A 17,755-nucleotide genomic window follows, 5' to 3' on the forward strand; every position below is an offset into this window, starting at 1 on the left:
GATGATATGAAAAAGAGAAGTGCTTTAGGAAAACAGATCTTTGGGATGTTGTCCAGGACAGACTAGACTTTAAAACAGAAGAGGTATGGCGGGAGTGGAGGTGGGGAGTGACAGGGACTCAGGAAGAGCTGTCTGTAGCTTTAGCCCTTATGTCCATTCAGCAAGCACTTCCTAGGCAGCATTCATTCTGGCTGAATAAACCTGTAGGAATATTGAAAGTTTACCAAACATGGGTCATGGATAGAGTCACATTTGATCCTCACAATAACCTCATGCAATAGCCCATAATATGAACCTATTTGTAGATGAAGCACCCAGGATTTGTCCTAATTTAGAGAATCCCAAGGAAGCCTTGAGCCACAGTGGCACGACTCAGGGAAAAGAATGGAGCTCCTTTAGGAGTGGGGACTGGCCCCAGCTGGCTTCTGGCCCATGGTGGCAACAGGTGGTCAGTGCCTGGTGTCCAGTAGGGAGTAGGGCACTCAGGATTGACTCCCCACTGGCCTGTGTGCCCAGGAGCTCTAGTCTAGGGGACAGGCATCGGGGAAAGTAATACCCGAAGCCAGAGGGAGGGCAACTTCAGAGTTCAGATCTTGAGGCTAAGATCCATCAGAGAGTTACCCCAGCCAGAGGCTGGGCATGTGGGCACAGTATCTGGCCCCCGGGTGAGAGGGCTGGTGTTAAGGCCCAAGGCAAAGGGAGTGATGCTCAGAATATGTATTCATATCCAAGAGAAAAGTGGACCGCTAAGAGGAAAGGCTAGTGTTCTGATTATCTATTGCTGTGTATCAATCACTCCAAAACTTAATGGGCTAAAACAATAGTAGTTATTTATTTTGCTCATGAATCTGCAATTGGGACAGGACTTGGCAGGACAGCTCATCTCCTCATTGCGGTATCAGCTGGGACAACCTGACTGGAGCTGAAGGATCCACTTTCAAGATGGCTCACTGAGATGGCTAGTAACCTGGTGCCAGTTGCTGCTTGGAGTGGAGCCAGAGAGGGGGCCTAAGTTCTTTTCCACACAGGCCTCTCAACAGGGCTTCCTTACAGCATGGTGGCTGCTTCCAAGAGCAAGTGTCCCAAGAGAACAAGCCAATCACTGTATTGCCTTTCATGACCTAGCTTCAGAAGTCACATTGTGTGACTTTTGCCATAGTCATAAGCTCACCCAGATTTACAGGGCAAGAAACACAGACCACTCCTTGCTTATACCCATACCTCTCAACAAGAGGAATGTCACAGTCACATTAAAAGAAGAGCATATGGAGGGACTGGCCCAGTGGCATAAAGGTTAAGTTCACGCACTCTGCTTCAGTGGCCTGGGGATGGCGGGTTCAGATCCCAGGTGTGGACCATGCTGTGGTGGCATCCCACATACAAAAAACAGAGAGGAAGATTAGCACAGATGTTAGCTCAGCAACAATCTTCCTCGAGCAAAAAGAGGAAGACTGGCAACAGATGTTAGCTCAGGGCCAGTCTTCCCCATCAAAAAAAATAAAAAAGGTTTATTAAAAAAAAAAAAAAGAAGAGCGTATAGAGCCAGCCCTGATGGCTTGGTTAAAGTTCAGTGGTCACTGCTTCAGTTAATGACTTACAATTATGATATACAACCATGTACCAGGGCTCTGGGGAGGGAAAAAAGAGAGAGAAAACAAAAATTGTCTAACAAAAAAAAAAAAAAAGAAGAGCATATGGGACCGGGTATATTGTTGTAGCCATCTTTAGAAAATCAAATCTGACACACAAATGTAGAAGATTATTCATACTACCAACTTCATCCCTTTGTCAACAAATACGTTTTTTTCTCCCCAAAGCCCCAGTACATGGTTGTGTATCATAGTTGTAAGTTGTTCTAGTTCTTCTCTGTGAGCCGCCGCCACAGCATGGCTACTGACAGGCGAGTGGTGTGGTTCTACAAACAGGAACCAAACCCGGGCTGCCAAAGCAGTGAGAGCACTGAACTTTAACCACTAGGCCAACAGGGCTGGCTCTCTCAACAAATATTTTTGCAGACTTACTGTGTGCCAGGTAAACCAGAGGATACAGTCCCTGCCTTCAAGGAGTTCACAGTCTGATGGTGAAGTCAGGTAAGAGATCAAGAGGTTATAGGGCTCTGATGATGAAATGCTGGGGATGACAACAGGAAGATGATGTGGGAACTGGAGCAGGGCCACACCTGACCTCGGGGAGGAAGAGGGTCAGGAGAGTTTTCCAGAGAAAGTAACATCTAGTCTGAGTCTTGGGGATGAAGGGGGAGGTTTCCGAGGAGAGGGAACACCACGAACCGAGATTTGAGGGAGGGGACCAGGTTACTCCGCTTTGCTGCAGTAACTAACCACCCAACTCTCAGAGGTTCACAACCACGCACACTATTTCTCACTCCATATTAAAGCCAGGCTGCAGACCAGCCATGACTCTGCTTCAGGTTGGTACTCTGCTCCATCTTCTTTTTCATCCTGTGACATAGGCTGGAGCAGCACCTATCGGCTGTATGAGGACAAAAGAAGAAAGAGGAGTAAAGTCTGGATGTACTCATGGCCTGGAGGCAACTTACAAGGTCTCTAAAAGCTTCTGTTCCTCCACTCACACTTCATTGGTCCCAGTCTGTCACATGGCCAAGCCCAGAGTCAATGAAGCATCCGTGGGCGGTGATGGATATCGACCACAGGATGGAAGAGTCCATGAACTTCAAATCACTCAGGATGGCTGAAGCCTTGACTAGGAAGTGGGCAGCATGGAGAGATAAGCTGGATGTATGTGCTAAGTCTGATGACAAAGGCCCTCATACGCCATGCTGAGGAGTCTAAATATCATCCTGAAGTTAATAGGTGCCATTAGGAGAATTTAAATAAAGAGTGGCACAATCATATCTGTGTTCTAAATTAGTGGCTCTGCCTGATTTGTGATGGATGGATTGGAAAAGGCACCACTTTGGGGAGAGGGGAGAAAAGCGGAGGGAAGGAACTAATGTTTGTTTAACAGCTCTCATGTACCAGGCACTAGACTTTCATATTCCATAGCCGACTAGAACAGTAGCCCTCCAATCACCTCATTCTTCCACGTCTGGGCTCATAGTCCCTGCAGATTGGGTAGTGGACCATATAGTCCCTCCCACCCACCACCTGAACATCGCTGATTGGAGTGCGAATCACCTGACCCAAGATGAGCCTATAGGATTCTCTCTCAAGAATTTGGAACGGGGCAGAGATTTTTGAGTGCTTCCTGAGTACCTGAGCCAGGGGGACACAATAAAGGCTGGAGAAGTATTAAAAGGAGTAGAAACGGGGAACACTGCTCTTCAGAGAGAGAACAAAGATACTCAGAGGGGAGCAGAGAAAGGAGACCATCCTGCCACCTAGAAGGAGGGAAAGTGGCTGCCTTGATTTCTATTTTCCAGTTTCTGGTTCTGCCCCTCTTAAGGATAATGGTATTCCCTGCCCTTGCATCCACGTGCTACCCCCGAATCCTTGTAATAAACTTATTTTTTTTTCTGTTAGTCTGAGTGGATTTCTGTGGCTTGCACCTCAAAGTACCAAGACCAGGACATTTTAATTCTGAGTCCCTCAGGCTCGCCCCCGGCATAATAGGGCCATGAGTACATCCAGACTTTACCCAGTGGGGTGCTGAGGCTACGGCTGTACAGGTTGCCCTAGTCACAGTGGGCTCCTGCCCAGCAGGGGCTGATAGGGACTGAAGGCCACCAATCCCAGGTCCTGGGGGCTGAGACCTTGGGGCAGAGAGAGCCTTTCCTAGAACCTAGACCCACTTTCCTGACACCTCCAGGGAACTCTCAACCACTGGGAGCTGGAAGTGCCTGGGGAACCTGAGCTCAGAGAGAGGAAAGGCCTGAGGGTGAGAGATGAGAGCTTGGCAGAAAAGCTGCCCCAGTGGAGTGGGTGAGAGCTGACGTCCTGCAGCCAAAAGGCCTGGATTCAAGAACCCTGCTCTTTTTCTCCCTAGTTGGGGAAACTGACTCCATAAGACTATGCCATAGCTGCTGGATTTGTGCTTAATCTCTCTGAGCCTCAGTGTCACCACCTGTAAGATGGAGCTGTTAATTATGCTGTCCGGACTCATAGAGCTGTTTTGAAATTATGTGAGATAGCACATAACAGGCACTGAGTAAATTCTTCCTATTATTACTTTTGCTATTACAGAGGAACTAAGGTCCATAAGGCTTATGACTTACGGTATGGGTTTTGGCATCAAGGACTGAAATTTCAGAGGCTCCTTATTAGCTGTATGACCTAGGTCAAGTTGCTTAACCTCTCTGAGCCCACTTTATAGGTAAATGCTGATAACACCCACTGTATGGGATCATGGTACCCACTATACATTAGTAAACTGCTCTGTGTATAGAAGATACTCTATTAGGGGCAGTTATTTTTTATTTTAACAGATACACCTGGCTCTATCTTAAGATGCAAGGGGCTGATGAGGAAGAAGTTAGGGAGGGGAAGGAGAGTCACTTCATTTACTCCAGCTAACAATCACACAATCCACACCCACCTATCAAGCCTTCAGCATGAGCTCTGCTTTGCGCTCAACCCTGAGAGCACATACAACAGAAGGAGAAGCCCTGTGCAACCTCATAGGCACACACAATGTCACACCTGTTTGCAGTTGTCTTTTACTTTCTGAGACTTCCCTTAATGAGACCAAAATCTGGGAAACGCCATAAGACAATACAAAACGTTATGGCAGCTAAAGGTCTCCTGTTCATTTCCAAACAGGGACTCAGTCTTTTCACATACATTAGCTCACTTCCTCTTCCCAAAACCCTGGGAGCAAGGTGTTTGTTAGGCCTGCTCTTTTTCTCCCTAGTCGGGGAAACTGACTCCATAAGACTAAGTCGCTCGCCCTTGGTCACCCTGTTACTAAGTGGCAGAGGGAGGATTTAGCCCGGATAGCCTGACTCCAAAGCCCACACTCTCTCCAAGGCTGCCGTGGGTGGCGAACTGCAGAGACCTCGGTTGTTTCGTGTGTACGAGTTCCTGTCTTTCCAACTGCTCCAGAACGTCCAGTCACATATCTGGGCATGTCCCAAAGTGCCTGGCTCAGGTCTAGGCATAAATAGAGGCTTGGTAATATTTGTCACCTGAAAACTAAATCTGCCTTTTGACACTTCGGTCAGTGTTATTTACTGAAATAACACTAATTGTATGCAATTCTGCAAATACAGTATCTCATAACATCCTGATGACAATAGCCTTGATGGATTCCTGAGCACCTATTTTGAACCAGATGTTTCATAAACTTTGTCTCTAATCCCCATAGCAACAGCATTCAATTCAACAGCAATTGTTGAAGGCTTATTGGGTGCCAAGCACTGGGCTTTCATCCTCATTTTACAAATGAGCAAAATAAGGCTCCAAGACTGAGGGACTTACTGAAGTGGTGGATCTGGACCAAGGACCCAGGCCTGTCTGATGCCAAAGCCCTTGTCGTCTGCTCTATCTACCCTGCCTTCCACATACGTGAGCATTGACTAACAGTGCAACTATATTAGAATGGTTGGAACAAAGACGGTAATTGCCAGAGGACCAACCACATCTGTCATCACAAATCAGAATGCCACAGTGATACCATAGGACATCTATTTGAGGCTGACATTGACCTGGTACCTCTGCAGCAGCCTCACGCACAGGTTTCCCTGAGCTCTGTACCCTCCCCAGCAGGGCTGTATCTGGTTTCCACCTCCTTTATTAAAGCACTGTGCATAAATTAATTAACATACATTCTTCTGTAAGAAACAGCCCCCGGGTTTTAGCCTTAATTCACATACACAACAAAATAAAGTATTGGATTTCCAAGTTAAGAACAATGTTGGCTTTTTCCAGGTTCCCTATAAAAACGCAGAACTTGGTGGAATCCCCTTGAATGGCTGGGTGGGAGTGGCTTCTGGCCCAGGCCCTACCCAATTGAGGAGAGCCAAGACCAGTCACCAGCCAGGGAGAGAGGTATCACTGATGAGTGGGACCGATGCATTGTAATTAATGGCAATAAAGAGATACTGCAGGAGAGGGAAGTGCCAAGCCAGGAATCCCTGCTCCCGGATAGAATTTCTCCCAGGTAATGGAAAGAAAAAAAAAGTCACTTCTTACAGGAAACCTGATCTACATGTTGCCCACAGAGGATTTTTGTAAAGAAAAGGAACTAAAGAAATGCAACTAAAGACAGCAGCCCAAGAAAAATTAAAATAACTCTACTTAGAAAACTTTCTTTCCTGCAACCCAAGGGAACCCGGTAACGCTATAGGCAGTTAGACCTGGAATTTCTACGAGCGGGACGGTCAGTCTCTAGCTTCCATGTAGCCCTACGGAGACTCTAGCACGCAGTACTTCTGGCTGGAGGAAGCCGGCACAGCTCTCTGAGACCTCCCCACAAAGAAGAGGAGGGCAAGAAGAGGGCTGGGAGGGAAGAATAGGAGGAAAGAGGAGGAAGAGGGCCATTCTCCTATTGGCCCGGTACTTCCCAGTTGTTGCTGTCAGTCAAATCCCATTGGTCATTCAGGCATCCATTCCAACATTTCCTGGGCGCCCACTGTGTGCAAGGCAGATCCAGACTCTCCAGGGGGCATGTGCGAGGGTGAAAAGCCGGTGTCCGTCCCCCAAGGATGTTGTGATCAGACCCTGGCAACCTAGTGGCCTCCGGGCGTGTGTGTCTGTCTCCGAGGGAGCGCGCTTCGCGGACGCGCCCCCTCCTTGTGCCGGCTCTGCCTGCGCCTATGGCCGGTTGGGGGGCGTTGGGGGACAGGAGGTGAGGAGGGAAGAATCGGCCAGCCCTCCCGGCTCCCTCTCCCTCCTCCGCTAGAGGCTTGGGGGAAACTGCTCACCGACCCGCCGACCCTGCATCTGGGACCTGCCGCGTGGGGGCGCTCGCGGGCAGACCCGGCGAAAGCAGGTCGTGGACGCACAGGCCTTCGAACCGCCCCTCGGAAGGAAAATCAGGCGCGGACTCCCGCAGCTTCCTGAACCAAAGCCGAGAGCCTGGCCCCCTCAGCCGGATGCCCGGCCCGCCGCGCCCCCATCCCCTTCCCAGGCGAAGGGGCCCGGCGTCCCCTGCCAGCCCTGGAGGGAGCGCGACGCGGGTGGGAAGGGACACCGGCACCGAGCGGGGACTGCGGGCTGGGACGGAAGGCCGCGAGCCGGGCCGGGCGTCGTAGCAAGGCGGAGAGCGCCCGGGCCTGGGTACCCGTCTCTAGTCCCGGTTGGTCACGGTGTCGCCTCGGGCCGATTGGCCGGTTTGGAGGCCTCCAAACGGGCGCCAAGCCCCTGTTCTCGCTCTTTTCGTTTGAACAAGATGCCCCGTGAGCCCGCGGCCTCCGAACCGTTTTCTCGTGAGGGCCCTCCAGGCCGCCGCGGGGGTCGCAAGCAGAGGCCAGAAGGGCGGAGGGGCTGCGGTGGCCCCAGGGCGACCCTGCTGCTCCGGCCCTTGGGGCCCTGTGACGTGCCTGCCACGTGCGGCGCGGGCGACACCCCGTTTCGCGCCGTTTCAGGAGGGCGGCCGCCGGAAGCCTAGTGCCCAGGCACCTCGGGGCGTCGAGGCGTCGCGGGGACCATTTTCGGAAATGCAGAATTCATGCGAGCGGAATCCTCGCGCCTTGACCTGCCCCAAACGCTGGGCAACAGAAACCCGTGGGGCGCGGGGCTTGCGACGGCCCGCTCTGCGTCCGCCCGGCGGCCGGGGACCGGCGAGCGCGAGGGCGAGGGCGAGGGCGCGGCGGGAGGCGCCGGGAGGCCGGGCGCACACAGCCGGCGCCGCGTGCCCGCCTTCAACGAAACGCGCCGCCTGCCGGGCCGGGCGGAGGCCGGCTCGGGCGAGTGTGCGGCGGCCACAGCGGGCTCTGAGCGCCAGGAGGACCGACGCCCCCTACCTCTTCATCCCTGGCCGGCCGGGGCTCCCCAGAGCTCTGAGCCCGGGGTGCGCGGCGGCGGGGAGGGCCGGAGGCGGGCGGCGCTACGCCGGAGTCTGCCCAGGGGATTTCTGTAGCCTTTATAGGCTGGAAAAATAAAGATCAAAAAAGAAAAAAAAAGAAGCTTCTGGTCCTCTGGTTTAGCACCGAGCCCGCTCTCCCTTCTCTGCCGGCGTTGGAAATAGGCGGCAAGCAGCTCCTTCTCCTTAGATCACCCCCTTCTTTTCGAAATGGCCCCAACCCAAAGTCAGGGAAGCCTTTGGGAGGCTGGTGCGGCTGCCTTCTCCCTTTCCCCAGAAGTCCCCCGAGTGGGCGATGTGCCAGCCCTGGGCTGGGCAATGGGTGCCATCTGTGGGGGTCCTTGAGTCTTGCTCTGGGGAGCGTCTGGTCCAGCTCTAGACACAAGGCGCTAGACTGTCCCTAAACAAGAGTCAGAGGCAAAGGTATTGTGTCAGCGTGAGCTCACTGGGTGTAGCACACCCACCTTCCCCTGCTGTGCCTTCCAGAAAGTCCCATCCCGAGGGACTTCCAGTGCACCTTGGAGGTGATAGGAGACATTTCAGTGAGGCCCAAATTTCCACAGGTCTACAAAACTTTGCTCCCCCGCAGCCATGGAGTTTCTCCTATTTGTGCTTGATGAAAGCAGGCCTCTCCAGCATGTCTTAGCAGAGGAAAGAGTATGTGATAACATGGGTTGGGGTGGAGTAGACACAAGGCACCCGGCACCCGCAGGCCTCTCTAGCAGCTGCTCTGAGCACTGAAACCCGGGGCTCAGACTGCCTTAAGGTCAGGCTGGCGTCTATCAAATCCCTACGCAGACACCTCCCAAGTGCTCTGTCCTGTAGCAAAGACTGTCAGGGAGGGGGCTGGGCAGGGAGGGGGCTGCAGCCTGTGAAGGGACCCTAGCTGAGCTTGTAACCTTTTTAGGGCAGGCACTCAGCTGCCTGCTGGCAGGAGGTTCTAGTCCAGACCTGCTAGAACTGGTTTCCTACAAATATGGGGGGAAGGGGAGAGCTAGTGGCATATGGACACCCCCATACTTTGGGTTATGGTGTTACAGGTTTTCTGTGCTTGCTCTGTAATGACATTTCATATGGCACACATTATATTACCCAAGGTGGCAGGTCCCAGCTCCGTTCTGGCAGGGCTGACTCTTGGGCTTAATGCCCAGGGGCTGCAAAGAGGGCAATGCTGAAAGGGACGGTGAGTCTGAAGCTCCAGAAAATCTACCTTAGCTGAACATGGGCAGGACCCTGTCCTGGGGGAAGTTCAATCTTGAGGCTCCAAGGGTCCAGGGAGGGGCATATTCACAGTGCGAGCTGTGGCTGAGGTTGCAAAGATTACCCAATGTCAGTATTCTTCAACCCGCCCCAGCCCTGAACCAGCAGGGGTCTGAAAGATCACACAGGCCTCATGTAATAGGAGGCGAGAATGAGCTGGAGAGGACTGTAAACTGGCCCAAGGTCTCACACCAGGAAGTTACTGCCCAGTCCCACCCACCAGAACGGGACCAAGGTACTCCCCTTCAACCCCAGCCTGATCTTGCCAAGATGTAAGATGGCCATGGCCGGAGCTGGGCCCAGCCAGCCAGTCACTAACCATACGGCTGAAGAACAGGTCTCGGAAAGAGTAGGTTGCCCCTTCTTGGGGTTCAGCAAGGTAGGCTGTGAGGCTCAGTGCAGCCAGGGGTAACTATTTCCCAGGGTCCTCTAAGGCCAACTCAGGTGAACCCTGTGTGGCAGCACACAGGACTCTGGATAAAGTGGCCTGGATGCCACAGGGCTCCTCCCAGCCAACAGATGCAGATTCTGAAGTTGCCACCTGGATTTCTGCAGGGAGCTGTCCCTAATACTGGTATCGAACATTCTCTGCCCACCCTGTGGTCAACACACCCAGAAGCAAAAGTCTCAGGGAGAGTCCGAGGGTTCCACTCTGTCATGCCTGCAACTCCCCCAGAGGACCTCTAGAACGCTAGAGCAGGGGTGGAAACTGTTGCAAATCTGGCAAAGGAAACGGACCTTTAGAATAAATATGAACCTTGCTCATAGGTACCCAGCAAAGCCAAAACATGAACTTAGAGCTCTGGGCTTCCATTCCAGTGCTCTTAGCACAAACTCCCCAGAAATTGTAAAGGGGTGGGAACAAAGAAAGGTGGCCTAGACACAGGTTCCACAGTCCTAAACTGAGGGCAGAGGCCCAGCTCTGTGGTGGCTTGGGTTCTGGCACTGGGAGCCCTGGTGGGCTCCAGCCTGCAACAGCTCACAACTGAGGGGAAACCGAAGTGGAAAGGACCAGCCTGGGAAGGAACTAAGCCCGGGGCTTTTCAAAACAGAAGAAACTGCAGCAACACTCTCCTCTCCTACCTACTCTGCCTGCCCTTCTCCCAGAGAACCAGCACTGCGTGTTGCCACTCCCGCCCTGAGAAAGAAGCAAAAAACAAGACCCCCTTTTTAAGCCCCTCATTCTGGAGCTCAGAGACCTGGTTCCCATGCTAGAAGTGGCCACAGCCCAGTCTGAGCTGAGAGGGGGGAGGGGGGAGGGGTTTGCCTCCACTCTGTCCTCCCCGACCGCCCACGGGGGAAGGGCCACAGCCGTCCTAGACTCCCTGCCCCCGCCGCCCGTGGGCAGACTGCCGGCGCTGCTGACCCGAGTCAACTTCCGTAGAGGCCACACGGGAGTGCCGCGCGCTTTTCGGGCTGTGGGCCCCGTGGGGTTAAATCTGAGTCCCCGCCCGGCCGGCGAGGAGCAGAGAGCGCTGAGCAGGGGCCGTCCGGCCGCGGGGCAGCCGGCCCGGTGAGGAGAGGGAGGAAAGGCGGGATCCTCCAAGAAGCAGATTCTCAGGCGTCCGCCTGCGGCCACTGCCAAATCTTCCCGACTGACTTCTAACTCCTCCTCCCTCCCCTTGTCCCTCGTGGACCGCTCTGGTCCGAGTTCCTTGGATGGGGGTGGGGAGCTGTCAGCAGGAAAAGCCAAATCTTTGAGGGGCGCCCGAGCACGTCCAAACTCTCCCGTCTCACCGGCGTCTCCTGGGCAGAATCTACCCGGCAAACAGCGGCCCTGGGCGGGGCCTGACGACTCCGAGTGCAGGCGGGGGGCACCCGGCGGAGCCTTGAGAAAAGCTGCCCAAAGTTTCTTCCCCGTCGAGGCTCCCTCCACCCCTCTCCAAACCCTTCCTCCCGGCACCCCCTTAAACAGTCTTCCGCCTTTTCTTCTCCCGTTTTCCCTCCCCACGTCGGTCCTCCCCTTTTTTCCTCCGCGCGTCTCCACTCCGCCTCCCCACTCCCGTGTCCGTCTCCGCCCGTGCTCTTTGGGCGTCCGCCCCGTCAATCACCGCCGCCGCGGGCCCCTGCCCGGCCCTCTCCGCCTCCCAGGTTCTTGGAGCGCCTCGGGCTCCTGTCTCGGGCCGCCCTCCGCTTTGCGCGGAGTCGGGCGATCTGTCAGCGGAGCCGGCCGGGGGGAGCCGCCCGGCCCGCCAGGGCTCGGGTTACCAGTGACTGACAGCGTCTCCATGGCGAATAATTTGACTCCGACTATTGTCTGGCGCGGGCAGGCCCCGGGTCAGATAACCAGACCAATCAGGGCGCGGGCCGCCGCGCCTCATGCCCGCTTAGAATAATATTATTAAAAAAGCAGCGAGAGAGCTAGACGGGAGGGAGAGCGAGCGAGAGAGAAGCGAGCGAGAGAGTGGCGGGCGGGCGAGCGCGGAGCATGCGGAGCGGCGCCCCGGGCGGCCCCCGGGCTTGGACGAGGGCGCAGGCGAGGCGCGCAGGCAGCGGGGGCGCGGAGCGGCGCGGGACCCGCGGCCGGCGCGGGGGAGTCCTGCAGTGACTCCGGGTTCGCCGGGAGCAGCGCCGGGCCAGGGGGCCGGCCCCGCCCGCCTCTCGGCCCAGACGGCCAGGCGAGGAGGCGCCCATGCCGGACCGCGCAGCGCAGTGAGGACGCGCGCGGGCGGGCGGGGGCGCAGCCGGCACCATGTCCATGTTGCCCACCTTCGGCTTCACGCAGGAGCAAGTGGCGTGCGTGTGCGAGGTGCTGCAGCAGGGCGGCAACATCGAGCGGCTGGGCCGCTTCCTCTGGTCGCTGCCCGCCTGCGAGCACCTCCACAAGAATGAAAGCGTGCTCAAGGCCAAGGCGGTGGTGGCCTTCCACCGCGGCAACTTCCGCGAGCTCTACAAGATCCTGGAGAGCCACCAGTTCTCGCCGCACAACCACGCCAAGCTGCAGCAGCTGTGGCTCAAGGCGCACTACATCGAAGCGGAGAAGCTGCGCGGCCGGCCGCTGGGCGCTGTGGGCAAATACCGCGTGCGCCGCAAGTTTCCGCTGCCGCGCTCCATCTGGGACGGCGAGGAGACCAGCTACTGCTTCAAGGAGAAGAGTCGCAGCGTGCTGCGCGAGTGGTACGCGCACAACCCCTACCCCTCACCCCGCGAGAAGCGCGAGCTGGCGGAGGCCACGGGCCTCACCACCACGCAGGTCAGCAACTGGTTCAAGAACAGGCGGCAGCGCGACCGGGCAGCCGAGGCCAAGGAAAGGTACGAGTAAGTAGATCCCCGGAGCCAGCAAGCCCGGACCCGAGGGAGGGGGTAGCAGGGCGTTCATCCACCCCCGAGAGAGGCCTAAACGGGACCCCTAGTCCCAGCCACGGCCCAGCTGCAGCTAGGTCTGACCCGGACGGCGCTCAGGCGCTCAGGTCTTTCGGGAGACCAGGAGGTCAGGGATTTGTCTAAAGCGGGCAGCGCAGTCGGGGAAGTTGTCAACTAACTCCTTGGTGGCTTGTGGACAAAAGTGGAGAAGTTTCGGAGGAAAGGCTAGACAGTGGGCCTGGACCCGGTGCAAGCCGGCGCAGCAGGCAGGACACGATCGTCCTCCCAGGGACTGAGGAGACTGTCCCAGTTGCCGATTTTAGGCCTGCCTGTTTGAATTCACCACCGCTTCCCTGAACTTCTCCTTGGCCTTACTCAGCTCCAGGCCAGAATGTGATTAGGGGTCAGCAGTGGGAATGGAACTTCTCGGGTATGACCTGGATGTGGAGGGGCTGGATGTGGACGGGCTTGGGCAGGAAGTTTCCTTGTCTGGACACACGAGTTCATAGCAAGAGACTTTTATCCCGCATAGAAAGGACCAAAAGGCGAAAGGGTTGGGGAAGAAGTGTCAGCGCTGGGGGAGAAGAAGAGAAATACATGCCCCTTTTCTCTGCCTTGTTGGATGCGGCAGGACTTCCCTTACCCTTGACCCCTCTCTCCTCAGAGTCTACCTTCTTTGGTGGGTAGATCAATAGGTCTGGGGTGAGCCGAGAGCGGCAGAAGAAAGGCTGGGAGTTGCTTGTCCTCAGGGAAACCAAGACTTCCTGAACTAGCCTAACAGTTGGCCATTAGACTGTGGTGGCTGCCAGCCCTGTGGCCCCTCAGGACCCCAAATCTGGAGGGGGAAATGGCAGAGAAACTGACTGTGGGGACAGAATCCAGCATGAGTTTCGGAGCAAAACAAGACGCCTGGGGTCAGTGGTATGGGGTGTGCGGAGCCCATAGTTTGAATGATCATGGTGGTGTGGGGGTACTGAACAGTGAAGTGGGACCTCTGGACATGGCAGGGAAGCTTCAGGCTGACCATGGTCTCTGAGACCATGAGTCTGGGGTATCCTCAGTTGTAAGGTCTCAGCTGCCAGCCCTGTGGGAAGTTCCCTTCAAGGAAAACAGGAAGAAAAGGCCTCAGGAAGCCCGTGAAGAAAGAATCTGTCCAAGATTTCAAATATCTGAATCTAGGCAGAGCTGTCAGTCAAAAGCAGGGCAGGAGGTGGGTTCTCCCTGCTGGGGTCCCTGTCCACCCAGACTGGCTTGTGTCCAGACTCCTGAAGAACTAGGTTCTCAGGCCAGGGCCCAGGTGAGGGCTGCAGAGTCTCTGTTTCTGGTATGGCAGAAAAGTCTAGGCCAGGATTAGCAATCTCCTCCATTCTCCCTTGTCCCTTGTCCCTTCTCCCATGAGCTGCCCTCTAATTCCCCAGCTCCCAGTCCCCCAGCTGAAATTTCCACTGTGCTGCCAGGAAAAGGGAGTCCTGCATCCTTAGGGCCTTGTCCCTAGGCCCAGTAAGAAGAGTCCTCACCAGGTCTGCAGTTTGCAGCTGGAGGGAAAGGACCCTTAGCTCCAGGAACCCGTCCCCCAGTGAGGGATTTCCCTCAAGCAGAGAAAAGCAAAGGGAGATGAACGCTGTTAAGACTCCCAGCTTCAAATAGGCCCTCAGCCTAGGATCTAGGCTCTGGTGTTCCTCACTCCTGGCCCCACTTCTACCCAGCAAACCCTGGTTTGAGGAGCCAAGAGTGATCTGAAAATCCAGGCATCTTCTCTGTGTTCCTGCCTCTCCCCCAAACTCCACGGAGCCGTGCTCCCCTGCGCCTCTGCTCTGGTCAGAAATGTTAGCAACCCAGTGAGCAGTGAGGGGGTAAGGGGGACAGGACACACAGAGAGCAAGAGAGATTTTCATAAGATTGAGAGCATGAGAGGTGGGGAGATAAAGATGATACAGGGAGAAGGCTAAGAAAGAGAAATGGGGTGTGGAGAGATTGAGAGACCTGGCAGAAAGAACGAAATCCCCAAGCTAAGCCCAGAACATGGTAGAAACCGAAAACACCCGCAGGCAGCCGGCGGCGGCTCAGTCTCCGAGGTGGGCGCAGGCTCTGGCTCCCGGTGTCGTGGCGCCGAGCGGCCTCTCTTTCCCCGCTGACCCGGCTGCTTTGCTCCTGCACTTGCAGGGAGAACAGCGAAAACTCCAACTCCAACAGCCACAATCCTCTGGCTGCGTCGCTGAACGGCAGCGGCAAGTCGGTGCTAGGCAGCTCGGAGGACGAGAAGACGCCGTCGGGGACGCCGGACCACTCGTCGTCCAGCCCCGCGCTGCTGCTCAGCCCGCCGCCGCCACCAGGGCTGCCATCCCTGCACAGCCTGGGCCACCCTCCCGGCCCCAGCGCCGTGCCTGTGCCCGTGCCGGGCGGAGGTGGCGCGGACCCACTGCAGCACCACCACGGCCTGCAGGACTCCATCCTCAACCCCATGTCGGCCAACCTCGTGGACCTGGGCTCCTAGAGCCCCGCCTGCCTCGACGCGCTTGCCTTCCGGCCTTGGCGCTGGGGACCTGAGAGAGACGGTGTCGGGAGGGCGCCCTGCGCCGGCGGCCCCACCAGGTACTGAAAGACCCGCTCGCTGAGTGGGCAGGACCGCCGGCCCGGCCAGGGCAGGGCGGATGGCTCTCTGGTTTGGTCTTTGTTCGGGATTTATTTTCGGCAAGTTGCTTTTGAGATCCTTTGGAGGCCTGGGACCAGCCTTGAACCAGGGAAGGGAATAAATTATACACCTTTCTCATACTCTTTCCCTACCTTCTCTTGGCTCTTTGCGTCTCTCACCTTCCTTGACTCTTTCCTCCTCTTCCTTTTCCTTCTTTCTCTCTTCTCCTTTTCTCCCTCCCTTTCTTGCTTTCCCTCTTTTCGCTGTCTCCCTCCATATTTCTTGCTTACCACCTCTCATTAGGTTTCTGTTTCTCTTTCTCTGTTTTTCTGTTTCTCCTCTCCGCCAGCCTCTTGCACTCCTGGCCCCCAGGTCTGTACCCCTCCGTCTTTCTCCTCGTGCCTGGCCATCTACCTGCCCCACCCATCCCTCTCTTTCCTGGGGTCGGGGGTGCAGGGGGAAGAGCAAAGGAAAGCTAGGCCCTTTGAACACAGGCCTTCTTCAGAGGCCCTCCCTTGGGGTCAGCGGGGCTGCAGGTGTCAACTTTGGGCCTAGTAACTTAAGTGAAAGAAAAAGAGCAACGGCGCGGAAGCCCCTGAACGCCCCCTTGCCTCTCGCCCCTCTCTCTTGGTGAGGCCCCGCCGCGCGCTCTCCTCTTCCTCCAGGGCTGTGGCCACAGTGCTCCCGGCAGAGCGTGCCTCCCGAGCCGCGGACTTGCCATCTCCCTGTTATGCCCTCATGTGAATGTTCTTTGGGAAATATTTCTGCTTTTATTTTATAATAAAATTAGAAATCATAAATATATATATGGATATATACCACGAGGCCCGCGAGCCGGGAGTGCAGCAGTGTCTGATTTCCCTACAGGGACTCGACACCCGGGTGGACGGTCCTGGGCTTCGATGCCCTGTGAGTCCCTGAACCAGGAGACGCCTTCCCACATACAGAATGTGTATCAGTCGCGAGGTGAAGGGACTGAAAACTCTGAAACTTCCTCCCCCAAAGTACTTTATCCCTTTTCTTGTCCGGGAAGCTCCCTGCGGAAGCGGGGAGGAGGCGGCCTGCTCCACTTGAGGACTCCTAGCCCCCCACCAGCCAAGCAGTGCCCTCACCTGCCTCTTTCCTCACCTGGGGATGGGGGTGGGAAATGAGAGTCTGTGTACGGAAGGTGGGTAAGTGTGTTTGAAGATGCCAACGCGGCGGGGGAACAAATTGGACGGTGGAGGTTTCCTGAAGGGCGGCCTCCTTAGCGGTGGCCTCAGTACCCAAAACCAGGCGCGACGCACTGGACAGATTCTCTGACCCCAAGGGCAACCGCTGATCCAGCCGCGAGGCCCGGGTTGTGGGTGTGACCGTGGAGCCCAGGTTTCTAAGCTCAGAAATCTGTCGGTTTGGAGTGGAGATGAAGGGGTGGGGGAGAAAGGAAGTCCAGGGAGACTCGGAGAGGCCCGGCGCTCGGGCGCGTCTTCTAAATGGGAGCAAGCGGGCGCCGGGGCTTGGCCGGTCAGCCCAAGGGGGCACCTCCTCCCGTTGTCGTGCGCCCTAGGTGCCTCTGTAGCTGTAAATTAACCTGCAGCGCCCCCTCCCCTTTTAGGGATCTAGTGCTCTCCCCACCCGCTTAAGCGACACGTCTAAGCCGGTCTAGGCAGATCCAAAGCGGGCAGGACTCCTCTAGTCAGAAATCCAGGCTTTGCGAGGGCTGTAGGTACCAAACACGTCCCTCCTCCGCGACCGGGACGCTTCAGACTAAGCCTGTCGGTCCTGGATGAGAAGGAATGGAGGGGATGAGGCGCTTTTCGGCGGCGCCCCGTGATCCTAGAGCGCGGGGACCTCTTGGGACTTCCCGCTCCGATGAAATCAGCGCTCACCGAGGACCCTTTCGCGGGGACTTCCTAAGTGTCAAGGATTCCGCAGGCAGCCGGGCGGGCTAACGTGGCGCGGGAGGCTCCGCCTCTGCCTTCGCTCTGTGCGGGCCCGCAAGGCAAAGGAATCCCCAGGAGGCGGAGACTGCGCTGCGTGGCTGGAGTCCTAGGCCTCGGGCTGCACCAAGCGCCCACGGCCCGCACCCGATGAGGAATTCTCGTCTTGGCACCTCCCGCGGCCTCTCCTGGAGGGAGACAACTCCTCTCCTCTCAGGGGACAACTCAGGCCCTCCGGGGACCTGGTCTGTGCTTGTAGGGCCCCAGCGGCCCGGCCTCTGCTGACTGGCGGGTTGAAGAGACCGCTAACGCCTGAAGGTCCGGAGAGACTCAAGCGACGCGCGAGGCAGCCTTGAGCCAGCCGAGGCCAGCCGACAGGCCCGGACTTGCTTCTGGGAAGTGGGGACACAGAGTAGTCCCTGGAACCCGCATCACCCCCACTTGCCCCCTATTTTCGAGACTCACGTTCACAGGCAAACAGGCTCTGCGCCAACTTTCAAAAGGACAAGAACATACACATTTAACATTAGTTCGAATCACAAGTATTGAGAGCCTGTGAGGAGGCACTGCAGATGCCTCCAGAAACTCCCACCCCAAAGAGGGAAAGCCACAGACTCTGTCACACATGTGTTCACACACACACACAGAAGCAAACACACAGACCCTCAACTCATTTTCATAGACACACAAACACGTGTCCTCA

The 17,755-nt window shown here is 56.2% G+C and overlaps 1 protein-coding gene across 1 annotated transcript; it reads left to right on the top strand.

Annotated features, from left to right (window-relative positions):
* Positions 1 to 11,569: 11,569 nt before the first annotated feature.
* On the top strand, positions 11,570 to 15,958 carry SIX2 (SIX homeobox 2). Its single transcript, XM_014833316.3, has 2 exons — positions 11,570 to 12,450; positions 14,665 to 15,958. Exons 1-2 carry the CDS (start codon positions 11,891 to 11,893, stop codon positions 14,993 to 14,995), a joined length of 891 nt encoding a protein of 296 aa, XP_014688802.1. The 5' UTR covers positions 11,570 to 11,890; the 3' UTR covers positions 14,996 to 15,958.
* The last annotated feature ends 1,797 nt before the right edge of the window (positions 15,959 to 17,755 follow it).

Source organism: Equus asinus, chromosome 6, assembly GCF_041296235.1.
Source record: "Equus asinus isolate D_3611 breed Donkey chromosome 6, EquAss-T2T_v2, whole genome shotgun sequence".
Classification (NCBI taxonomy): domain Eukaryota; kingdom Metazoa; phylum Chordata; class Mammalia; order Perissodactyla; family Equidae; genus Equus; species Equus asinus.